Source organism: Ictidomys tridecemlineatus, chromosome 5, assembly GCF_052094955.1.
Source record: "Ictidomys tridecemlineatus isolate mIctTri1 chromosome 5, mIctTri1.hap1, whole genome shotgun sequence".
Classification (NCBI taxonomy): domain Eukaryota; kingdom Metazoa; phylum Chordata; class Mammalia; order Rodentia; family Sciuridae; genus Ictidomys; species Ictidomys tridecemlineatus.
Genome location: NC_135481.1, coordinates 178,182,624 through 178,209,273, shown reverse-complemented (window position 1 = coordinate 178,209,273; position 26,650 = coordinate 178,182,624). Strand labels below are relative to the sequence as shown.

The following is a 26,650-nucleotide window of genomic DNA, read 5'->3' as shown; positions in this document are numbered from 1 at the left end:
GGGTGTTGAGGAGATATGTTTTTTCTGAATTTTGTGACTCTTCCTGTAAATTCATGGTGATCTAAAGCAAGAGTCTGCAGATTTTTTCTGTAAAGATCCAGGAGTAAATATTTTTGATTTTGCAGGCCATAAGCTTTCTGTCACGAGTATTCAACTCTGCCATTGTTGAGCAAGCACAGTCATAGGTAATGGGTAAATGAATGAATCTGATTGTGTTTCAGTAACACTTCATTTAAATAAACAGGAAGTAAGCTGGATTTGCCCATTGGATATAATTTGTGAACCACAAATTGGCAAGTTTTGGGGAGTCAGTAGTTGTTTCTACGTCTGTTTCTTTTACATCAGTTATTTATGTGCAGTTAACAAATGGGGGATGATAGCAGTATAATGTAGAAATTGTGTTTATTCATATGTGACTTAAGAAAATTAAGAATGAGAATTTATGTTCAGATACCTTCTCCAGACATGCATCTCCAGCCTTGCATGGTTTTTAGTTTATGACAGGTTATACTTCCTTTTATGACGATCTTAATGGTAGTCTCAGTGGCTCAGAGAATCACTGTATCTATATTATCCAGCACCTCTTATCAGGCATTTCCATTCCATTGTTTTTGAGGATTTTGCTCTCTCCAATTATTGTTTAATAAAAGCCCTTTGGTTACAAAACATTATTATAGGTTTTGAGTTTGCCCCAACTCTGTTTTTCACATAAAACCTGTTATTGTCAACATGAAATTTTATAAAATTCCAGAAATGCATTTTTCAAATGGAAAGGTATCTATGCATCTTGTTGTGATAAGCTGATTACTCAACATGATAATAGCTAATGAGCATCTAGCAGGTACCCAGCACTGTTCTATGTATAAAGGATATCATTAAAGTGAGTATATAATTAATCTAAATTAGGATACTTTTTTGATTTAAAGAACTAGAGCAGACATATTACTGTTGTATAGTAGTGGGGAAGTTGACTAGAAAGCAAATAAATAAATTAGTAATTTCATGGGATATCTGAAGAAATAACAAAATGTTCTGATATGGATGATCTAACCTTGAGTAAGATGAGTAGAGGAGGCCTTTTTGGACCTGTGACACTTAAGATCACATGAAAATTGAAAAACTGGCTATATGAAGAATTCAGAGAATTCTCAATAAAATCTCAGCAAATCAAATACAAAAACCTATCAAAAAGATAGTGCACTATGATCAAGTGGGATTTATCCCAGGGCTGCAAGGTTGGTTCAACATATGGAAATCAACATCAATAGACTTAAAGATAAGAATGATCATCACAATAGATGTAGATAAAGCATTTGACAAAATACAGCACCCTTTCATGTTCAAAACACTAGAAAAACTAGGGATAACAGAAACATATCTCAACATTATAAAGCTATATGCTAAGCCCCAGGCCAATATCATTCTAAATGGAGAAAAATTGAGAGCATTCCCTCTAAAAGCTAGAACAAGACAGGGATGCCCTCTTTCACTACTTCTATTTAACATAGTTCTTGAAACACTGGCCAAAGCAATTAGACGAAAGAAATTAAAGGGATGTGGATAGAAAAGGAAGAACTCAAATACAGCACTATTTGCTGACAATATGATTCTATACCTAGAAGACCCAAAAATTCCACCAGAAAACGTCTAGAACTAGTAAATGAATTCAGCAAAGTAGCAGGATATAAAATCAACACCCAAAAATCAAAGGCATTTCTGTATATCGGTGACAAATCCTCTGAGAAGGAAACGAGGAAAACCATCCCATTTACAATAGTCTTAAAAAAATAAAATACTTGGGAATCAACAAAAGAGGTAAAAGACCTCTACAACAAAAACTACAAACCGCTAAAGAAAGAAATCAAAGAAGACATTAGAAGATGGAAAGATCTACCTTGCTCTTAGATAGGCAGAATTAATATTGTCAAAATGACCATACTACCAAAAGCACTATGCGAGTTAATGCAATTCTAACCAAAATCCCAATGGCATTCCTCATAGAAATAGAAAAAGCAATCATGAAATTCATCTGGAAAAATAAAAGACCCAGAATAGCTAAAGCAATCTTTAGCAAGAAGAGAAAAGCAGGTGGCATCACTATACCAGAACTTAAACTGTACTACAGAGCAATAGTAACAAAAACAGCATGGTATTGGCACCAGAATAGACTTGTAGATCAGTGGTACAGAATAGAGGACCCAGAGACAAACCCACATAATTACACTTATCTTATATTAGACAATGGTGCCAAAAACATACATTGGAGAAAAGATAGCCTCTTCAACAAATGGTGCTGGGAAAACTGTAAATCCATATGCAACAAAATGAAATTAATCCCCTGTCTCTCACCATGCACAAACTCAGCTCCAAGTGCATCAAGGACCTAGGAATTAAACCAGAGACACTGTGACTAATAGAAGAAAAAGTAGGTCCAAATCTCCATCATGTTGGATTAGGCCCTGACTTCCTTAATAAGACTCCTATAGCACAAGAATTAAAATCAAGAAACAATAAATGGATGGATTCAAACTAAAAAGCTTCTTATCAGCAAAAGAAACAATCAGTGGGGTGAATAGAGACCTACATTTTGGGAGCAAAGTTTTACCACACATCAGATAGAGGACTAATCTCTAGGATATATAAAGGACTCAAAATCTTAACATCAAAAAAACTAATAATCAATAAGTGGGCCAAGGAACTGAGCAGACACATTCCAGAAGATGATATACAATCAGTCAACAAGTATATGAAAAAATGTTCAACATCTCTAGGAATTAAGAGAATTGCAAATCAAAACTACTCTTAAGATTTCGTCTCAAGTCAGAATGGCAGCTATTATGAGTATAAACAAGTGTTGGTGAGGATGTGGAGAAAAGGCACCCTCATACATTGCTGGGGGGATTGTAAATTGGTGCAGCCAATATGGAAAGCTGTGTGGAAATTCCTGGAAAGCTGGGAATGGAACCACCATTTGACCCAGCTATCCCACTCCTTGGTCTATACCCAAAGGACTTAAAAACAGCTACAGGACACAGCCACATCAATGTTTATAGCAGCACAATTCACAATAGCTAAACTATGGAAGCAACCTAGGTGCCCTTCAGTAGATGAATGGATAAAGAAAATGTCATATATACACAATGGAATATTATTCAGCATTTAAAGAGAATAAAATCGTGGCATTTGCAGATAAATGGATGGCGCTGGAGAAGGTAATGCTAAGTGAAGTTAGCCAATCCCAAAAAACCAAATGCCAAATGTTTTCTCTGATATAACGATGTTGATTCATGATGGGGTTGGCAGGGAGCATTGGAGATTAGACAAATATTAGATATAGCAAAGGGGGAGAGGGGAAGGGAAGGGGCATGAATGTAGGAAAGACTGTGGAATGAGATGCACATCATTACCCTAAGTACACATATGAAGACATGAATGGTGTAACTCTACTTTGTGTACAATCAGAGATATGAAAAATTGCTCTCTCTATATATAATATGAATTATAATGCATTCTGCTGTCATATATAACAAAATTAGAATAAATTAAAAATAAAAAAGTTCAGAGAACTGTTTTGGGCAGAGGAAACAATATTTGTATACAAAGGCCCTTGATGTGAGAAACAGATTTGTGTGCCTTTAAAAAGCTAAAAATTGACCGGGTCTGAATCCTTATTACTGAAGGAGAAAATAGTGTAAACTGAGGTTAGAGAAGCAGAGGAGGGCTGAATTTGGCTGTGTAACATGTGGCACAAGCCATCTGTGGCTGTTGAGCACTAAAAATGTGGCTTGTCCAAACTGACATGGGCTATAAGTTCAAAATTCATATTTCTTTTGAAGACTAAATGCCCCTCAATGTAAAATATTTCAATAATTTTTCTTCTTAGTTGTAGATAGACACAGTATCTTTATTTATTTTTTATGTGGTGCTGAGGATCAAACCCAAGGCCTTGTGTGTGAGGCAAGCCCTCTACCACTGAGATACAACCACAGCCCTATTTCAGTAATTTTTAATACTATTATATGTTGAAATAATAATATCTTGGATATATTAGACTAAATAAAATGCTGTAGTTATTTTCATCTGCTGCTTCTTACTGTGGCTTCTAAAATTTTTTTTTTTTAAAGAGAGAGAGAGGAGAGAGAGAGAGAAAGAGAGAGAATTTTTAATATTTATTTCTTAGTTCTCACGGACACAACATCTTTGTTTGGTATGTGGTGCTGAGGATCGAACCCGGGCCGCACGCATGCCAGACGAGCGCGCTACCGCCTGAGCCACATTCCCCAGCCCACAACTAAATGTTAATGACTTTAGTTGGCTGTTTCTGGGTCATTTCACTAACATATTAAACCCACCATGCAAGAAGGTAGAGAAGATAATTCCATACTCACTCTCACTGCCAAGACAGACAAGTTTCTCATTTGTCTCTCTGTGTCAGAGGGTGACAGTTTTCTAAGCTATCTTTCACTGAAAATTCTGGCAAATCACGAAGGATACCGAATTCTATCTTCATTCTTCATGTAGATCCCTGTATTTTCTTTCTCTTACTGTAGACAGTATAGGCAAGTCAGAGCATCCTAGTGGTAGGATGTTGTTTCTGATGACCAGCCAATCTCGCTGATTAAAGTACACATGGAGGGGCTGTATCGTGGCTCAGCAGTAGAATGCTTGCCTAGCATGTGTGAGGCCCTTCGATCCTCAGCACTATGTAACAATATAAAAATAAAGGTATTGTGTCCAACTACAATTTAAAAAAAAAAAGTACACATGGAAAGGTAACTTACATCGGTGGGACAGCAGAAACTGTTGTGTCCTCATTAGCTTTCTGCCTTATTATCCAACTATAAACCAAGACCCCAGGGTATGGAAGGACTTGGGGAATGCAGACTTTCAACTCCTCAGCTACTGGCTAACTTATTTTAACTGTGTATAGATGGTATTGTCTTCCAAGGTAATCATAATCAAAATTGTGGATAAAATGCAAGAAACATTCTGAAACTTGTTTCCAGAGACCTTTTTAATCATTGGACCAACTAAGATTTAAGTTGCCTCTAAGTTTAGGGTCTACTTAATTGGAACACTTCTGGTGTTTATCTATACAGGGGCTAGGGATGTAACTCATTGGTAGAACACATGTTTAGCATATACAAGGCCCTGGATTCAATCATCAGCACTGTCCCCCACCCCTACCCCCCAAAATGAAAATGCTGATTTTATCATTAGATGTTATGGAGATAGGTTAACACCAGGCTATCTACTCTTCGTTGCATGAATTTCTGTGCTGGAAATCTTATTATGTTTGCAATTATTGAAAGGAAATTGGTATTTTGCTCACAAGTATTACAGTGTCCCTACACCATCGTATTTGACCATTAAACTTTCTCTTATTTCTACCTTCTGATTTTAAATTCCCAAAAGGAAATCTAGGATTTTGAGAGTTCATGAGAATATTTTCTTACGTGCACGCACACGCATGCACACACACACGCATGCACACACACACACACACACACACACAGTGATCTGACTAAAAATAATTATTCAGAGTTCTAAGCTCTCTGTTGACACTATGCATCATTAATGATTGCCCATTTACCCTTTTTGCAAGTGAGAATTGGTTATGATCTTGTGCTTGTAAGTAAACCTGCTTAAATAGGTTGAAGAAAGACCTATGTAGTATTGACACACCCTGTTTGTGGTGGTAAACATACCATAATTCTTCAAAAACACAGGAAACTAAAAGTTCTTGTGTACCTGTCTTTAAACAATACTTGCTTCTTATTATGATTTCCTTTTTATAACCTGACTGTCATTTTCAGGGGAAGGTGCTATCAACCTGGCTTTGGCTCAAAACCGAAGCCAAGATGTGAGAATGAATGGACCTATGGGAGCTGGAAATTCCGTTAGGATGGAACCAGGATTTCCCATGGCCGGTGGTCCAGGTGAGATCTCCCATTCAATCGAATCATGTTTTACTATTTTCCATTTTTTGCTAAGGTAAGATCATTTGAGTCCTGCAGATAGGCAGGGGCTCATGACACACACACATCTCTTGTTTGCTGCTTTAGGAAAGGGAGACATGAAACATTTGATCTTTGTAATCATTTGCTTAAAATCTGGTAAATACTGAGCTGTGTAGCAAACATTTATTGAGTTCCTGTTGTATGACAGGACCTATACTGGGTATTCAAAATAGAAATGAATAAAACATTTTCCACCCTTAGGATGTTTATAGTATAGTGGAGAATGTAGTTTTCCAACTTCCACTACCACTGAGGCTGAGAATCTGTAATCTGAGTTCTTGCGTGCTTATATAGAATATGTGTTTTTATGTATTTAGAATTTGAAAGTGTTATAAATTGTTTTGGTTCCTTTTCTAGTAAACCTAAAATTTTTTCTTCAGAGATTGAACCTAATATTCTATGGATCACAGAATATTGCAGTTGAGTTGGCTCTTTCCTGGTTTGGTGGCGCACACCGGTAGTCCCAGTGACTTGGGAGGATGAGACTGGAAGATCACAAGTTTGAAGCCAGCCTAAGCAACTTAGTGAGACTCTCTCAGACTAAAAAATACAAAGGGCTGAAGATGTGGTTCAGTGGTAAAGTGTCCCTGGGTTAAATCCCCAATACCAAAAAAAAGAAAAAGAATTGAGTTGGCTTTGACACATTTAAAGCTTAGGAAGCTATGGAACAAATAAACTATGGAACAATAAGATTTTCCCAAGGTCAAGTAGCAGTGGGCTATTATTACAGATGTCCTAACTCCCAGTGCAGTGCTTTTTTCACCTGAAGGATCCTTATTCAGCTGCTGAAGTTAAAGCAGAATGAGAGTGTGAAATTGTATCCAACTATTTTGTTCTCTGCCTACCATAGTAACCTTGAAGAAGTGCAGCAGGATAGAAGAGCTCAATTTATAAGTTGCTGTTCTGAATTGTAGTGGAGGACTTGCAACTGGACACCGCATTTACTGATTACCTTAAGCTACTTAACTGCATTTTCCTGAGAAATAGTTTCCTTACCTTTAAAATAAGATGATGATGATGATGTCTCCTATCCTCTGAACTCATCCTTGAAAGTAGATGAGATCTTCCACACAGCAAACATACCCTGAGTTCCTCTTTTATGTATATGTGAATACCTCTGCTGTGAGGCTGATGTGGATACCATCTAGTAGATGGAATACCCAGCCTGGTGCTTTATATATTGAAGTTCCTCACAGAAGACCAAGCATTTGGTACTAAGGCAGTTTAATGAGAAATTATAGGTGACACTGTTGCCACTACTAGAAGAACCAGGGACTGAAGCAGAATTGGAAAAGCCTAGCTAAGTTATATGTAGATAGTGAAAGAATGAATAGACCTGGCATAACAGTAAGGAAATATGGGCTCTAGTCTCAACTCCTGGCCAAAGGAATTAATATTTTCTGGCTTTAGTTGCCTGTAAACATCTTTGATCATGTCCTGGAAACAATGCTAGAGATCCCCTCCAGGCTTACAGTGTTAAGACTCTAATAAACTGATGTCACCACACTAATTGCAAACTCTTTTCAGCTACTATCTGGCAAATAGTAAGCATATTTATTAATCATCTTTAGGAAATAAGTACAAATTATAGTCCTATAGTTCATTACCAACATAGGAAATTTAGAAGCTTTAGATTGAAATGAAGGATGCTAACTGTGATAATATAAAGTTCCAGGAATAATCAGTAATGATCTGCAGTCATAGTAACTTTTTAACCTCTACTTGTCTTTCTTTAATGCCAAACATAGCTTAGGATTCCTTTTCTCACTTGTTTAGGGAGTGAGATTTAAAGGTGCAAACAAAATTTAATATTAGTTTAAACTAAACAAAATTTTCTAAGGGAAGAGATTTTTAAATTCTCTCTAAAATAATAATAAGTGACTTTGTAACTGTATCTGGAATATCACAATACCATTAATTATTCTTGGTACTTTCTTCTTAGCATTGGGAATAGAGTCAGCTGATAAACACAAGCAATTTACAACTAAAACTAAATCCTGGACCTATTTTTTTTCATGGCCTTATAGCATTCTCAAATTTTTAAGGATATTATAGTAATCATTTCATCAAGGGTTTTTACCTTAATACAGTGTTTTGGGCCAATAAATCTTTGCTGTGGATAACTGCCCACATATTGTGGGATGTTTAATAACCTCCTTAGCCTTTACCCACCAGGTGTGATAGCTTCACTATCCCTTCCTGCAGTTGTGCCAACTAAAAATGTCTCTAACATTGCTAAATGTTCCCTGGGGAACAAAATTGCCTGTAGGTGAGAACCATGGATCTAGTGCAGATTTCCATTAAGTACTAAAACTGCACGTTGTCATTATTGAGCATGTAGTCAGCAGGTACTTTAAGATAATTGTGAACTAAAAAAACCTTTTTCTCACTTTGTGAAAACTTGCTTACTAATTATCATCTTTGAAAAATAGGATGGGATTCATCAGAAACAAATCCAGTATTAACAGATAATAGGTGGTTAGCCAGCTCCCTCTCCAGTTACAAAACACTGAAAGACAATGGATGAAACACTACTTTTAATGCATAATTGAGCCTTTAAGAAAACAGAGGAATGCCACAGGGCCAAAAAAAAAAAAGTCAAATATGAAAATTTAAACAGCAGTAAACAAGGGAGATTTTATGGGGACGAAAAGATTTTAGTTTTAATGGCCAGGAAGGAATAAAAGATAAGACCTTACCTTGGATCTACATGAAGAATGAAGATAGAATTCGGTATCCTTCGTGATTTGCCAGAATTTTCAGTGAAAGATAGCTTAGAAAACTGTCACCCTCTGACACAGAGAGACAAATGAGAAACTTGTCTGTCTTGGCAGTGAGAGTGAGTATGGAATTATCTTCTCTACCTTCTTGCATGGTGGGTTTAATATGTTAGTGAAATGACCCAGAAACAGCCAACTAAAGTCATTAACATTTAGTTGTGGGCTGGGGATGTGGCTCAAGCAGTATCGCGCTCGCCTGGCATGCATGCGGCCCGGGTTCGATCCTCAGCACCACATACAAACAAAGATGTTATGTCCGCCGAGAACTGGAAAATAAATATTAAAAAAAAAAAAAAAACATTTAGTTGTTCTTGACTGGTCATAACTGCTGATGCAGTGGAGGGGCACATTCTCAACACCAGCTCTTACATACTTCTCTTAGTTAAAGCCTTACTGTAAATAAGCTTTCACTCACAAATTTGTAAAATAGGATTGAACTTCCTTTTTCCAGAATTTTCAGGCTGTTCTAAATTATAGAAATCATAAAAAGAAATCAAGATATGATCAGGGCATAAAGAGATTTGTGACAAAAACTTGTAGAAACTTAAAAAGCACCAAAATGAGCCAGGTGCAGTGGCACACACCTATAATCCCTGCAGCCTGGGAGGCTGCAGCAAGAAGATCAAAGCTAGCCTCAGCAAAAGCAAGGCACTAAGCAACTCAATGAGACCCTGTCTCTAAAAAAATACAAAATAGGGCTGGAGATGTGACTCAGTGGTTGAAGGCCCCTGAGTTTAATCCCTGGTACTCAAAAAAAAAAAAAAAAAAAAAACATCAAAATGAATAAATTATTCAGCAAATTAAAATTAGCTGAACTTGAAAGTGAACTTAAAGAAATCATCCAGAATGCAACAGAGAAATAAAGTGATGGAAATATTAAAGGCATCAAGAGACATAAAGGGTAAGATGAGAAGGTTTAAAGTATATTTTAAAAGAGTTCTAAAAGAAAATTTAAAAATTGAGGAGGAGCAAAAGTTAAAGAAGAATACCTGAAATTTTCCAGAACTGCTAAAAGACATAAGTAATCAGTATCAGAACCCAATTTATCATAAACATTACAAATAAAAATGAATCCACATCTAAACATAATATTATAAAACTACAGAATATGAAAAACAAAACAAAATATTAAAAGCACTGCCCCCCTAAAAAAAGATCAGTTATTTACAAAGAAAAACCTCTCAGATTGACAGCTGATTTTATCAACAGAAGTGTTGGAAACCAGGAAACATTAGAATAGTATTTTCAAAGGGCTGAGGGAATAATTTACAGTCTAAAGGTTTAAACCTAGCTTTTTGGGGTTGGAATTGTGGCTCAGCAGTAGAAAGCTTGCCTAGCATGCGCTGGGCCCTGGGTTCAATCCTCAGCATCACATAAAAATAAATGAATGGAATAAAGGTATTGTGTCCAACTACAACAAAAAAAGTAAATATTAAAAAAAAACCCTAGCTATACTATCAAGAGTAGTAGAAATAAAGACCTTTTTAAGAGACTAAGATAATTTACCATTAACAGACCCTTGCTAATTGAACTGCTCAAGGATGTACTTCAGGAAGAAGAAAATTGAACCTAAGATGGAAGAAATAAGATCTAAGAAGGAATGGTGAGCTAAATAATTGGTAAACATGGGATAAATTTAAATAAGTATTGACATTTAATAATAAAGAATATCACATTGACATTAGACTTAGATGTGTCTATTGACATTTTGAAGATCAGTAAAATAATAGACTGTACAACTTCTAAACTAGTAGTGGAGAGGAAGAGAAGAAAGACATGATAGAAAAAAAATCTAGTAAAATTCAGGAGAAATAAGATAAGAAAACAACATAGAAAAAGGAAGGTAAATAAAAATCATAGAATGACAAATCAGAATATCACCAGTAATGAGCAATAAAGGTAAATGGACTGTGAACACTGATAAAAAGAATGGTAATCTCAGGATGACCTATATGTTCTTATAGGAAATACATAAAATATAAGGACTCAGAAGTTTCAAAGTTAGAAGGATAGAAAAAAAAGATTAAACCAGGTGAATATTAACCAAGAAAAAGAGGTATAACAATATTCTTACCAAATTAAATAGACATTAAGACAAAAAGCATATAAATGAATAGAGCTAATGTATGATATAGAAGGAAAACTTTCACCAAGAAAATAGCTAAATTTTTCTGTACTTAACCTAGCCTCAAAAGGGAGGCTGAGGCAGGAGGATTATGAGTTCAAAGCCAGCCTCAGCAAAAAGTGAGGTGCTAAGCAACTCAGTGAGACCCTGTCTCTAAATAAAATACAAAATAGGGCTGGAGATGTGGCTCAGTGGTGGAGTGCCCCTGAATTTAATCCCTGGTAACCACCCCCACCCGCCCCACTCCCTCCCCCCCAAAAATAAGAATTCTACAAAGAGGAATTTTGAGAGGAGAGTTTAACAAACCTGTGTTAGTAATTGATGAATCAAATTTTAAAAAGCTCAATAAGGATAAAGAAAGCTTGAATAATGTAATTAAATTAGTTTTATATGATGGACATATATAGACACCATGCAGTAATAAATCAAGAGTCCTTAATCTTTCAAGCATAAATGGAATATTTATACAAAGTAATATGGATTATTCCCAAACAAGTTTCAGTAAATACCAAATATTAATATCACATAGATCTGTTTTCTGACCACAGCAAACAAATGTCAGTAGCAAACAAAAACCAACCAAAGAAAACTTGGACAAAAATCTCATATTTTTGGAAATTTTAGAAATATATTCTAAATACCTAATAATTTTAAAAGGTAATCATGATCAGAATGGATTTATAAGAATAGTACATATAAGGGCTGGGGCTGGGGCTCAGTGGCACATGTGGGGCACAGGGTTCAATCCTCAGCACCACATAAAAATAAACAAAGACATTATATCCATGTAAAACTAAAAAAATATTTAAAAAAAAATATACATATCAAAATTTTTGGAAAGTAGCCATCATAGCATATAGAAGAGTTTTTAAGTCCTCCAAGTTGAAAAGCAAAGTATCTGACTTAAGAATGGAAAAAAAAAAACAGAGTAATATATTAGAAAGGGAATAATAAAAAGGAAAGCAGAGATATAGTATCACTTGGGAAAAACCATAAAACAGACCATTAAACTGATAACTGTGGTTAAGACTGCTAAAGAAAAAAAGAGAAGGCACAAACAATATAAAGAATGAACAAATATACCCTTAAAATGGTAGGTTTTTATAGTATGTGAATTATATCTCAATTTTTTAAAAAGAGTAGAACAAAAGGTTATCACATAAATAACCTCATACTGACAAACTTCAAAGCATTAACAAAATTGTAATTTAGCTGAACTAACAGTAGGACATTAAAAAACTTGAAAAATCCATAACCATGTAAGAAAATAATTAAAAAATCTGTTTAGACCCAAATGGTTTTACAGGTAAAGGACAAATACCCACATTTTCCCAGAGCATAGAAAAAGAGGAAAAATGTTTTTGAACTAATTTTGAGATTAGTGTAATCTTGATGCTGAAAATCAAAGGACAGAAGAAGATAATTATAAGATAGTCTCACTGATGACCATAAATCCTAAAAAACCTAATAGTGTCTGAAATTACAAAAATGTGGGCTGGGGATGTGGCTCAAGAGGTAGCGTGCTCGCCTGGCATGCGTGCGGCCTGGGTTCGATCCTCAGCACCACATATCAACAAAGATGTTATGTCCGCCGAGAACTAAAAAATAAATATTAAAAAAAAATTCTCTGAAATTACAAAAATGTGAAAAAGAGGATTTCTCAGACTGCTGTTTTTTTTTAAAAAAATGTTATTTTTAGTTGGACACATCACCTTTATTTTATTAATTTTTATGTTGTACTGAGGATCGAACCCAGTACCTCTCACGTGCTAAGCAGGCACTCTACCACTAAGCTACAATCCCAGCCCTATTATATCTCTTTTAAGAGCAGTTTGCCAACAATTAATAAAACTGAAGATGTTAAGACTTGCAACCTAGCAATTCTAAGTCTTTTAATATAATCTAAATATACTCCCACATGTCCATAAGAATTCATAACAGGATTGGGCTTGTGGCTAAGTGGTAGTGTGCTTGCCTAGCATGTGTGGGGCACTGGGTTCAAGTCTCAGCACCACATATAAATAAATAAAAATAAAGGTCCTCAACAACTAAAAAAAAAAAAAAAAAGAATTCTTAACAAATACATTACTTTGCAGAATTAAAGGTTAGAATATCTGTTCCTAACTCTTCTTGTCAAGTTCTGAAACTGGATTTGCCAACCTTTATGGAGATTATCTTGATATTAGCCAGGGAGAATTTACTGAAGTAGGCATGGATATATACACACATATACATACATACATACATAGTTGGGCCTATGTGTTGTATCTGTAACTGAATATGTACAGACTTTTTTGTTATTATTCCCTAAATAACAGTACAATAACTATTTACATAAATTTTACATTGTATTAAGTATTATAAGTAATCTAGAGATTATTTTGAATATATGAGACAATGTGTATAGGTTATATGCAAATACTATGCCACTTTATAAAAGGGACTTAAACATCCAAGAGCTTTAGTATCTGAGGAGAGACCTGAAACTGCAGCTCCTGTAGGTCAACCTGAATTATCATAGTGATTTCATGTACTTCTTATTACTTGGTATGGATAATTGACATTTTCTTTATCTGAAGAGAATGAATAAAAACATTTTTAGTTGGGGTAGAGAGAGAAGATGGGAGGGGAGGGGAGGGGGGATAGTAGGGGATAGGAAAGGCAGCAAAATACAACAGACACTAGTATGGCAGTATGTATAAATGTGGATGTATAACAGATGTGATTCTGCAATCTGTATACGGGGTAAAAATGGGAGTTCATAACCCACTTGAATCAAATGTATGAAATATGATATGTCAAGAACTTTGTAATATTTTGAACAACTAATAAAAGAAAACTACAGTGAAAAAAAACATTTTTAGAAAAAAAAAGAATAAAGGGTTAGAAAAAATTAGACCTCAGTGTTTATTAGCAGAGGGCAGATATATGGATCTATATACATCCCTTTCAAGAGGGATGAGTCTCAAAAAATATTAAGTGAAAATGGAAACTGAAGAAGAATATATATAGTGTGGTACCACTTATACAAAGATTAAAAGCATACAAAAATGCTGTGCAGCTTACCTACAAATGCAGAAACATTCATGGAATTTTTTTTTTTACTATTTATTTGTAGATGAACACACAGTATCTTTATTTTTATGTGGTGCTGAGGATCAAACCCAGTGCCTCACACATGTGAGGCAAGCACTTTACCACTGTGCTACAGCCCTAGCCCCACATGGAACTTTTAACACCAATTATAGTAAGAGGAAGGAAATGAAACAGAAGTAATGTAGGGTTTCTGACATATCTATATATGTACTGGGAGGAGAAGGAGCAAAGGTTTTACATTTTTAATAGGTAGATACCATAGAAATTCTTGATACCTTTTCTCTTTCTTGAAATATATCATCAAAAACAAAAATTGTGCCTATTCCAGCACTCTATTTTAGGGATCTTTATTTTTTCCTCCTAGGATTAATGAGAATGGCCAGTCCTGCCACTGTTATGATACCCCAGAGTACAAATGTGTCATCTTCCATGATGGCACCAGGCTCCAATCCAGAGCTGCAGCCCAGGACCCCTCGCCCTGCTTCTCAGTCAGGTAATGATACCAATCTTTGAGGATTGAAGAACCTGGAACTTCTATAGAGATGATTATAAAATTCCACCTATTTCTTATACTGTATTCCTAACTCTCCAGCTTAAATGTTACCTTCTTGGGGGCTGGGGATGTGGCTCAAGCGGTAGCACGCTCGCGTAGCGTGCGTGCGGCCCGGGTTCGATCCTCAGTACCACATACAAAAAAAAAAAAAAACGAAGATGTTGTGTCCGCCGAGAACTAAGAAAAAATAAATAAATGTTAAAATTCTCTCTCTCTCTCTCTCTCTCTGTCCCCCTCTCTCTCTCACTCTCTCTTTTAAAAAAAAAATGTTACCTTCTTTACCAATTTTGCTCTGATATCTTCAAGCTAAACGTCATCATTTCCTTCTCAGAATTTCTCATTGTTATCAATTAATAATACCCCATCATTTCTAAAAAGCATGCTTGGGCCTACTTAGTATTGCAAGATATTTCATGACAGAATTCTGTAGTCAAGTAAATTTGGTAAATGCATCCTACTTTACACTGCCTATTTGAAATTCAGTATTAACATATTGGAAATGCTTATATCCTACTATAAAAAACAAACTTGTCTAAGGATGTTAGATTCAGTATTTTCCAAACCTGATTGACAATTTCGTTTCATTTTCTTATAACAGTGATTAACACAGTTCCCTAGTATGTGATTTGGAAATTACTGCTATCCACATTTATATATATTCACAGTGGTTCTTATATCCACTGTTGAACCATAAACACTTTAAAGCAAGAAGTAGTGTAGGGTTTCTGACATATCTATATATGTACTAGGAGGAGAGGGAGCAAAGGTTTTACATTTTTAAAAGGTAGATACTGGGGGCTGGGGATGTGGCTCAAGCTGTGACGCGCTCGCCTGGCATGCGTGCGGCCCAGGTTTGATTCTCAGCACCACATACAAACAAAAATGTTGTGTCTGCCAAAAACTAAAAAAAAAAAAAAAAAAAAATACTAAAAAAAATTCTCTCTCTCTCTTAAAAAAAATAAATAAAAGGAAGATACCATAGAATTCTTTATACCTTTTCACTTTCTTGAATGTTGGTATGTTGCTTTGTATATAGAAGGTGCTTGCAAACACAGTAACATGAATGGTACCAGGCTGCATTAAGCATCTAGGTTGCAGTAGGTTGATTATTGTTTTGTTGACTGTCTTTAACAGATGCAATGGATCCACTCCTCTCTGGGCTCCATATGCAACAGCAGAGTCATCCCTCAGGATCTTTAGCTCCTCCTCATCACCCAATGCAGCCTGTCCCTGTGAACAGACAAATGAACCCAGCTAATTTTCCCCAGCTGCAGCAACAGCAACAACAACAGCAACAACAGCAGCAGCAGCAGCAGCAGCAGCAGCAGCAACAACAATTGCAGGCAAGACCCCCACAGCAACATCAGCAGCAGCAGCAGCCACAGGGGATTCGACCCCAGTTTACTGCCCCAACTCAGGTGCCTGTTCCTCCAGGCTGGAACCAGCTGCCTTCTGGAGCCCTTCAGCCTCCTCCACCCCAGGGTTCTCTGGGCACAATGACTGCAAACCAAGGGTGGAAGAAGTCTCCCTTGCCTGGCCCAATGCAACAGCAACTCCAGGCAAGACCATCCTTAGCCACGGTACAGACACCTTCCCACCCTCCCCCTCCATATCCCTTTGGCAGCCAGCAAGCCTCACAAGCCCATGCAAACTTTCCTCAGATGAGCAACCCAGGCCAGTTCACAGCTCCTCAGATGAAGAGCTTACAGGGTGGGCCCTCCAGGGTCCCAACCCCCCTGCAGCAGCCCCACCTCACCAACAAGTCTCCTGCCTCCTCACCCTCCTCCTTCCAGCAGGGATCCCCTGCATCCTCCCCAACGGTTAACCAAACTCAGCAGCAGATGGGACCAAGGCCACCTCAAAATAACCCACTTCCCCAGGGATTTCAGCAGCCCGTCAGCTCTCCGGGTCGGAATCCTATGGTTCAACAGGGAAATGTGCCACCTAACTTCATGGTGATGCAGCAGCAACCACCAAACCAGGGGCCACAGAGTTTACATCCAGGCCTAGGAGGTGAGGAATGCTGAAGCTATTTATGTTGGTAAATTTGCTGGAGATAGATCTGAGTAGAACTTAAGTTTTTAGAGTTAATGGAGGGAGTGAAATAAGGATGTAATTATTTGCTTTTGTGAAATGGTGGTGACAATATAACTTAGTTAACTTGATGCATTATTATTTTGATACGTTGTTATTTTATTGATTAAATATAAGCTAGAGCTCTGGATAAAATGCAGGTAAAATTCAATATAGAGATTTCATTTTGTTTTTCAGATTTTTTTTTTTTGCTTGATCTTATACTAGTAACTTAAAATTTCCAGAAGAAACATGCATTTTATTAACAACTTAAACTTCTTGGCTACTGAAAAAATTAAGATTATGCAGTAGAGCAAAAATGAAAAGATAAATACAGGGTCTTATTGGGGAAAATGCCCTTCTAGTTACCAATTTTGATAATCCTAGTTAGTAAAATAGTAAGCATGGTATTTGTTAACTTTGATTAAAGTGTTAAAGGGGAATAAGTTCAGAAATCATTGACTTTTATAGTTTTATAATGCCAATGCCTGCTCCTCAGAGAGGGAATTCCACTAGTTATACCTAAAGGAGATTTATTTATTTATTTTGTAAGGTGCCTCTTGTATGAAGAAAAAGCAATGGAGCTTAATGTGTGAGAGGTAAAACGATTACAGTAAAACTTATCCATCTCCATGTTTATTATTTATTCTTATTAATCATTGATCTAGTGCACATGAATGTGCTTGGAGCTTTTCAGTAAGTTATAGAGAGTGTCAGTAATACTGTCATCTGATAAACATATCCCCCACCAAAAGACACCCATTGCCTACCCAGAAAAAAACCCTTACATCTTTAGTGCAACATAGCAAAGGCATGTTCCCATAGTTTCTGGTGAAATTAAGTTGCTCATCAGTCTTCTCACTCTCTTGTAATTAATTTTGCTGACATGCAGGCTCTAATATTTGAATCCTAAGACGTTTTTAGAAAATGCAAGAATGTTTCAACTCCATTCTTCACTGTTCTGGGCATCTAGCCCTGGATCAGTGGAAGCTGGGTAGTCCCTCCTGCAAATGTGATTACTGATTTAATTACAATGGAAGCATGCAAGTGGGGACTTGTCACTGCTAAAGAAAGGACAAGTGCATATTTGTCTACAAAGAGTTTTTCAGGGCATTGAAAATTTGGCCCTTAAACAAATAAATGGAGAAATGCAAGAAAATTTTAAGCAAGCTTTAGGTCTTGATGCTTTCATAGAACAGATGATATGCTCACCTAGGTGATCTGGCCACATCAAGGCCTGTGTTATAAACAATGAGTGGGTCTGAGATTCTCCTTGTTACAAATTTGTTTTTTGAAATTAGGCCTTTGTAAAAGGAAGTAATACTTGAGTAAGATTCCATTAGAGCATGGTTTTTGGTGCCATAGCTTTCAGAATCACAGCAAACCTTATGAGAGAAAGGCATAATGATAAGTTTAACATAGCCTCATTTTGGAGCTCCTGTGAACTGTTTCTAATATCTGATCTCTTCCAAAGAGACAGGTACAACATTAGGGGGAAATTTACTGCAAAGGAGATTGTCATCCATTTCCCTTAAAGGAAAAAAATCATCTGTCTATCTTTAATATCGGGACCCAGCTCTCTGTTTTATAGTATTTCATATCAATTTATTTGAATATGAGAGAATTTAACATATTCCTTTGGTGCCTTTGTTAAAGAATGTAAAAGTTTTGGGGTCCATTGTATTACAGAGAAAAGTGAACCCTCAAACCTTGCTGTGGCGTGGCCTCAGATCACATTTAGGGAGCAGATTGCCATCTTTTCCTTGGCATGTTCTAAGTGTAAATTTTTTAGTATTTCTTTTCCATTTTGACAATGCTCATGTAAGAGATTGTGTTGATTTTTTTAACCATCTTTCCCAACCTTATTATTAAAGATCCTACCAGTGTGACAGAGAGAGCTAAGCCAGTGGAAACTTCATGCAGCTCATCCTTCCTTATTCATTCCATATCTAAGCAAGAGTATAAATTTGCTAGGTAACTGCCTTACTCATTGTTTTCTATTAAGGAATGCCTAAACGCCTCCCACCTGGCTTCTCAGCAGGACAGGCCAATCCGAACTTTATGCAAGGTCAGGTGCCTTCTACCACAGCAACCACCCCTGGGAATTCAGGAGCCCCTCAGCTGCAAGCAAATCAAAGTGTCCAGCATGCAGGTTTGTTTTCTATAATTTATTCAACTAGCATTTATTGAGCATCATGTGGGAGATGCCTTGGTAGGCAACAGGAATATATAGATTAATAATTCTTGGTCTCTCCCCTTAATTTCAAAGGCATATTAATCATTCAGAATAGTAATTGATAAGTGGAAAATAGACACTCCTTTTCTTAGATGTTTCAGGAACCTAGAAACATCTAAGAAAAGGAGTGAAACTTGAGTTAGAGCAGGAGTCAGGCTTTTTTTTTTTTTTCATGGAAAGAGCCAGAAAGTAAATATTTTAGGTTATTTGGGGTTTTTTTGCAGCTATTCAATTCACCTTGACAAACCAGCAGTGGGCCTAATTTGGCCCACTCAGGAGGAGTTTGTTGACTTCTGAGTTAGGGCTTGCTCAAGTAGTGAAAGGATAAAGGCATTTCTGGCAGAGGAAACCGAAGATAAAAAAGCATGTAGGCATATGGCATGTTGGGATGATTGCAACTTTTAAAATTTATATGTAATACATGTTAGCTTTGTTTATGCCAAAGTCTGAATTCTGATGTACACTGTGTTATTTTTCAAAATCAATCGTACCAATTTAATACCAAAAGTGAAGTGTATATAAGAAGAAATTTTGGAGAGGAAATAAGATACAGTGGAATGACTAAAAAGTAGTATTTGTAATCAGTATTGTATAAGCCCAAAAATTCATTTTTCTGGGTTTCTGGTTACTTAGGGAACATGCCTAATCCATTTATCCTTTCAAACAGTTTGGATTGACATAGATCAAATATTTTCAGAACTGCCATGCCAACTCCAAAGTTAATTTAATTATGTGATTCCAACTTTAATTGTAAATTTCTAAGGGATGAGGAAAAATTCTAACTTAATAAAAAAAATTTCAGACTGTCTCTTGAAGGGATAGCAAATTACTGGATTTTACCTGTCTGCCAATGCAAAACTATGTTCATGAGTTATGTGAATTAATGTTTTTATAGGAAGCTATTTACTTGTTTATTTATACTAGAACATGGGGGCCACATCCCCAGCTCTTTTTTGAGACAAGATCTTGCTTAGTTGCCTAGGTTACTCTGGAAGTTGGAATCCTCCTGCCTAAACTTTCTGAGCCACTAGGATTACAAGCTTAGAGGAAGTTTTATTTAAAGCATAATTAAACATAATTTTCCACCCTAGAACAGCTATCATTTTTATATGGTAGGGTTTTTTTCTTGTTTTTTTAATGATGCATTTTTTATTTTTATTTTTTATTTTTTATTTTTTTTTTTTTTTATTGGTTGTTCAAAACATTACAGAGCTCAAGACATATCATCTTTCATACATTCGACTCAATTGGGTTTTGAACTCCCCAAATACATAATACAGACTCACTTCTGTTACATACTCACATTTTTACATAATGGCATATTAGTGACTGTTGTATTCTGCTACCTTTCTTATCCCCTACTATCCCCCCTCCCCTCCCCTCCCCTCCCAACATCCCTCTCTACCTCCTCTGCTGTTGTTCAATTCTCTCCCCTTTTTTTCCCCCCACCCCCTTGCCCCTCATAACCTCTTATGCATTTTTTATTTTTAAATCATGACTGATATATTTTTAAGTGCAATAATTCTTAGTCCTGCTTATCGGGGTTTCCTTTTTTAATTATTTATTTATTTTTAAATACACGACAGTAGTGGAATGCATTATACTCCTTATTACACATACAGAGCACAATTTTTCGTAATTCTGTATATAAAGTATGTTCACACCAAATTTATTAATATACATATGTACCATAATTTTTTATATCTCTGTATATAAGGTATGTTGACATCAAATTCAAATCTTCATACATGTATTTTGTATATAGTGGGTTGGGAGGGAGAACATGGGAGGAAGATTATTTCTAGATAGGGAAGAGGGGTGATGATATATGGTATTTCTCATATGCCCCTATTGTTTTGATTTCCCCATTTAGCCTTTCTAAAGTAGCTCTACTTTTGTCTGTCATTTTCTGTTGTCCTATTTTATTTAGCTTTTACTGCTTGCTGAAAAAATACCCAACTGTTTGTATTATCTCTCTTGCCAGCCAGACTCCACAGAGACAAGGAAGTGAGTCTTCCTTGAGATTCAGGAAAAGTCTGGAAAGTGTGAACCAGAGACAGTTTGTCCCCTGCCTCTCTGACTGGAACATGAACTGGCTTCATAATTTCATTATAGCCACTTTTTAGTCCCCATTTAAAAGTGAAAAATAAAAGAGATAAAATAAGCTAGAAGTAGGGGCTGGAGATAAGGCTCAGTGGTAGAGCACTTGCCTAGCATGCATGAGGCTCTGGGTTCCATTTCTAGGACTTAAAAAAAAAATGGGGGGGTGGAGGGTAAGGGAGGGTAGGTAATTCAAGTAGCTACAGAAAAATCTCAAGGACCCAACAGTAAACAAACACTGCAATAGGCCAGGCAGCATCTTTTCTCTAACTTAGAAGAATAGAACATGTCCCTTGTTTTTCACTAGGGACTCTCAAGAAGTATATATACAGTCACTGAACTTTTTAGCATCCCTTTGACTGCAACTTCCAGATGGGTCATCTGGTCAGTTGGCTCTCATTATGTCAGGATTAAACAATTTTTACCACACCAGGGCAAAGGAGACCTGTCTTAGAAAGTATTGGGTATTCTCTTCTTTAGAGTGCAACAAATAGCATGACTAGCCTTTGAGAGTAACAGTTTTCCAAGAAGCATTGTTGGGGTTTTCCTAAGAGAACACGGCACATTCTTGGTTTCCCTAGCTCATTTATAGCAGAGTTTACTTCAGTATATACAATGTTGTTTTGTTGTTGTTGTTGTTGTTTAGTTTTCTTCATAATAAGGTAGCCACAAGTCATTGAAAACAGTGAAATATTGCCTTCCTCTTTATTTAATCTAAAAGAAAAGTTTTCTGATTTTTTGAAATATTGACTTTAAGTCAGCACTCAGGAATAAAGAAACTATCTCCTTCTTTCTTAATTCTGTTGCATAGTCATGGAAATTGTAAACAATTATCTCATATTGCATCTCCGTAGTTTAAAAAACTCACAAAAAGTATGTTAAGCCAGGCGTGGTAGCTCACATCCCAGCAACTTGGGAGGAGGCTGAAGCAGGAGTATTGCAAGTTCAAAGCCAGCCTCAGCAATTTAGTGAAGCAAGCACGCTACCAACTGAACTGCATCCCCAGCCCAGTCTCAGCAATTTACTGAGGCCCTAAGCAACTCAGAGAGACTCTAGTCTCAAAATAAAATACAAAAAAAAGGCTGGGAACAAATCTTTACTCCTCACACTTCAGATAGAGCCCTAATATCCAGAGTATATAAAGAACTCAAAAAATTATAGACAATAAGATAACAAATAACCCAATCAACAAATGGGCCAAGGACCTGAACAGATTCTTCTCAGAGGAGGACATACAATCAATTAATAAGTGCATGAAAAAATGCTCACCATCTCTAGCAGTCAGAGAAATGCAAATCAAAACCACCCTAAGATACCATCTCACTCCAGTAAGATTGGCAGCCATTATGAAGTCAAATAACAACAAGTGCTGGTGAGGATGTGGGGAAAAGGGTACACTTGTACATTGTTGGTGGGACTGCAAATTGGTGCAGCCAATTTGGAAAGCAGTATGGAGATTTCTTGGAAAGCTGGGAATGGAACCACCATTTGACCCAGCTATTCCCCTTCTGGGTCTGTTCCCTAAAGACCTAAAAAGAGCATGCTACAGAGCACTGCTACATCGATGTTCATAGCAGCACAATTCACAATAGCAAGACTGTGGAACCAACCTAGATGCCCTTCAATAGACGAATGGATAAAAAATGTGGCATTTATACACAATGGAATATTACTCTGCATTAAAAAATGACAAAATCATAGAATTTGGAAGGAAATGGATGGCTTTAGAGCAGATTATGCTAAGTGAAGCTAGCCAATCCCTAAAAAACAAATGCCAAATGTCTTCTTTGATATAAGGAGAGTAACTAAGAACAGAGTAGGGAAGAAGAGCATGAGAAGAAGACTAACATTAAACAGGGATGAGAGGTGAGAGGGAAAGGGAGAGAGAAGGGAAACTGCATGGAAATGGAAGGAGACCCTCAGGGTTATACAAAATTACATACAAGAGGAAGTGAGGGGAAAGGGAAAAATAATACAAGGGGGAGAAATGAATTACAGTAAAGGGGGTAGAGAGAGAAGAGGGGAGGGGAGGGGAGGGGAGGGGGGATAGTAGAGGATAGGAAAGGCAACAGAATACAACAGACATGAGTATGTCAATATGTAAATCAATGGAAGTGTAACTGATGTGATTCTGCAATCTGTATACGGGGTAAAAATGGGAGTTCATAACCCATTTTTACTTGAATCAAAGTGTGAAATATGATATATCAAGAACTATGGAATGTTTTGAACAACCAATAAAAGAAAAAAAAATAAAACAGTCGCACAAAAATAAATAAATAAATAAATAAAAAACATAAACCTTAAAAAAAAAAAAAAAGGCTGGGGATGTGGCTCGGTGGTTGAGCACCCCTGGGTTCCATCCCGGTACCAAAAAAAAAGGATATCAAACAGCTCACTTATGTTGGTCAGTGTGTATATGGATGATGGGTATTTTTCTAAGTAAGGTTTTGAGTATCTTAATACCAATAAGATGATAATATTTTTCTGAAACTGCATTTTTTTTCTTTTTTTCCTTTAAGGTGGTCAAGGAGCTGGTCCTCAAAACCAGATGCAGGTGTCCCACGGGCCACCAAATATGATGCAGCCCAGCCTCATGGGAATTCATGGCAACATGAACAACCAGCAGGCTGGTAGTTCTGGGGTTCCACAGGTGAACCTGAGCAACATGCAAGGCCAGCCCCAACAGGGCCCACCTTCTCAGCTGATTGGCATGCACCAGCAGATTGTGCCCTCCCAGGGCCAGATGGTCCAGCAACCAGGAACTCTGAACCCTCAGAACCCTATGATCCTTTCAAGGGCCCAGCTTATGCCACAGGGCCAGATGATGGTGAACCCTCAGAACCAAAATCTTGGGCCTTCACCTCAAAGGATGACCCCACCCAAGCAGATGCTGTCCCAGCAGGGCCCACAAATGATGGCACCACATAACCAGATGATGGGGCCTCAGGGACAAGTTTTGCTCCAACAGAACCCAATGATAGAACAGATCATGACCAATCAGATGCAGGGGAATAAGCAGCAGTTTAACACGCAGAACCAATCCAGTGTCATGCCGGGACCAGCGCAGATAATGAGGGGACCAACTCCGAACATGCAAGGAAACATGGTACAGTTTACGGGACAGATGTCAGGACAGATGCTGCCCCAACAAGGGCCTGTGAACAACAGTCCATCTCAGGTTATGGGGATTCAGGGACAGGTCCTAAGGCCACCAGGGCCCAACCCACATGTGGCCCAGCAGCATGGTGATCCTGCAACTACAGCAAATAATGATGTCAGCTTGTCTCAGATGATGCCTGATGTTAGCATGCAACAAACCAACATGGTCCCCCCCCACGTGCAGGCCATGCAGGGAAACAGTGCCTCGGGAAACCACTTCTCAGGCCATGGGATGCCTTTCAATGCACCTTTCAGTGGAGCACCCAATGGAAATCAGATATCCTGTGGTCAGAATCCAGGCTTTCCTGTCAATAAGGATGTAACGCTAACAAGCCCATTGTTGGTCAACTTATTGCAGAGTGACATCTCTGCAGGTCATTTTGGGGTAAACAATAAGCAAAATAATACCAACGCAAATAAACCTAAGAAGAAGAAACCCCCTCGGAAGAAGAAAAATAGTCAGCAAGATCTAAAGTAGGTTGTGATAATTTTGCCTCAAATTTTATTTGTTTGTTTTTATGTGGACACTTTCATTGGAGAAAATTTTTTAGAATATATAAAATTAGAATAGTATGAGATCTTTCTGCTTCAACAGTTATCATAGCCTATCTTGCCTTCATCTGTATCTTCTTTCATTATTCTCTTGATTCTTTTGAAGCAATTATACTCTATTTTAATGCCTACCTCTCAAAAATAAGGAAAGTTTTCCTTTTTTTTTTTTTGGTGGTACTGAGAGGATTGAACCCTGAGCCTCACACATGCTAGGTACGAGCTCTACCTCTGAGCTACGCTCCCATCCCTTTTTATTTTGAGACAGGGTCTTACTAAGTTGTTGAGGCTGACCTAGAACTTGTGATATTCCTGCCTCAGGCCCCCAAGTAGCTGGGATTGAAGGCATGTGCCACTATGTCCCTAGCAGGACAGTTATTTTATATGACTACACAATAATACCATAGTACATCTAGAAAGCTAATACATCCTTAATAGTCTCACATATCCAAACTGTGCTCACATATCTTTGGTTTTTTTATCTCAGGTTTTTTTCTTACAGTTCACTTGTGTAAGGGTTCAAATGATGTTGATATGTTGCAGTAGGCTGATATGTGTCTTAATTCTGCCCTTTCCCAGGGGGTTGTCGTACCCAGAACCTGAAAAATAATTGGTGCTACCATACTTCCTCCACAAAACACTGGCTTCAGGCTTATGGATGTTGGGAGCCAGGGAGGCCAAATATGTTCTGGGAATAAAAATGTTCTTCTCGCTGGGCATGTTGGCGCTCCCTGTAATCCCAGCATCTCTGGAGGCTGAGGCAGAGGGATCAAAGATTCGATGCCAGGTTGGGGTTGTGGCTCAGTGGTAGAGTGCTTGCTTGACATATCTGAGGCCTTGGGTTCGATTCTCAGCACTGCATATAAATAAGTAAAATAAGGTCTATTGACAACTAAAAAAAATATTTAAAAAAGGAAAAAAGTTTTTTAAAAGTTTGATGCCAACCTTAGCAATTTAGCAAGGCTTTAAGCAACTTAGCAAGACCCTGTCTCAAAATAAAAAATAAGGACTGGGGATGTGACTCAGGGGTAAAGCACCCCCGGGTTCATTCCCTGGTACCAAAAAAATAATGTTCTTTTGCACTGATACCTTTTCTTTAAAGGCCCTATCATCCCTAGAAGCTTAAACCCCATACTAAGATGATTATAACTTAGTTACCCTTTCAGTAAACTTTCTTCAGGTGAGCTCTTTTGCAAAATCACAGTAGAAAGGGCAACTAAAAATTTATACTTCATTTCCTAAAACTAAGTATTAATTTAAATAATGTTTCTGATTTTGATTAAAAAAAGTTTTAGAATAAATATTAATTAAGCTAGATTTTCAGCCTTTAGTCATAAAACTGGAATTTAGAGATATTTACTAATAGGGAATAGTGACCAATGAATGTAAAACAGATAAATTGGAATAAACTGGTAGAACTATAGGAAAAAAATAAGGAAGGTTTATTTAAATATTCAAACCAAAAGTAGCTACCTTTACCCCAGCCTTCCCACAACATTCTTTGAAGTCTAATTATATCATACTGTTTCTTGAATTTTATACATTAAAAGCCAATCATTGTATATTAACAGTATGCTTTCCTGAATTCAAAATTAAAGCCTTTAATTATCTAATTTTTCTAGTAGCTCCTCCTCAGTTAAATTCTTTTCTCATATTTTTATTGGTGATTTATAGTGACATATGATGATAGGATTCATTGTTAAATGTTTGTATATATACAGTATAACAATATACTTTGGCCAGTATCATTCCCCATTATTTCCCCTTTTCTATCCCTTCTCTCTCCCCTCCCTTTCCTCTATTCTGCTGATCTCTCTTTGATTTTCATGAGATCTCCTACCTTTCTTTTCCTTTTTCCTCTGTAACTTCAACAAAGGAGCGAAAAACATGCAAACCTTGACTTTCTGAGTTTGACTTGTTTTATTCAACATAGTGTTCTCAAGTTCCCTTCATTTT

The 26,650-nt window shown here is 37.0% G+C and overlaps 1 protein-coding gene across 11 annotated transcripts in view; it reads left to right on the top strand.

Moving 5' to 3' along the window:
- Ncoa6 (nuclear receptor coactivator 6) overlaps nucleotides 1–26,650 on the top strand; it is a 93,403-nt gene that overhangs the window by 39,606 nt on the left and 27,147 nt on the right. For 9 of the 11 annotated variants that reach the window (XM_078051668.1, XM_078051667.1, XM_078051664.1 and 6 more), the window contains 5 exons: nucleotides 5,817–5,939; nucleotides 14,386–14,514; nucleotides 15,709–16,587; nucleotides 18,653–18,799; nucleotides 23,506–24,619. In XM_078051668.1, coding sequence (XP_077907794.1) covers nucleotides 5,817–5,939; nucleotides 14,386–14,514; nucleotides 15,709–16,587; nucleotides 18,653–18,799; nucleotides 23,506–24,619 — 2,392 coding nt within the window. The remainder of the gene's footprint in view (nucleotides 1–5,816; nucleotides 5,940–14,385; nucleotides 14,515–15,708; nucleotides 16,588–18,652; nucleotides 18,800–23,505; nucleotides 24,620–26,650) is intronic. The other 2 variants (XM_078051666.1, XM_078051665.1) reach the window with 2 other exon arrangements.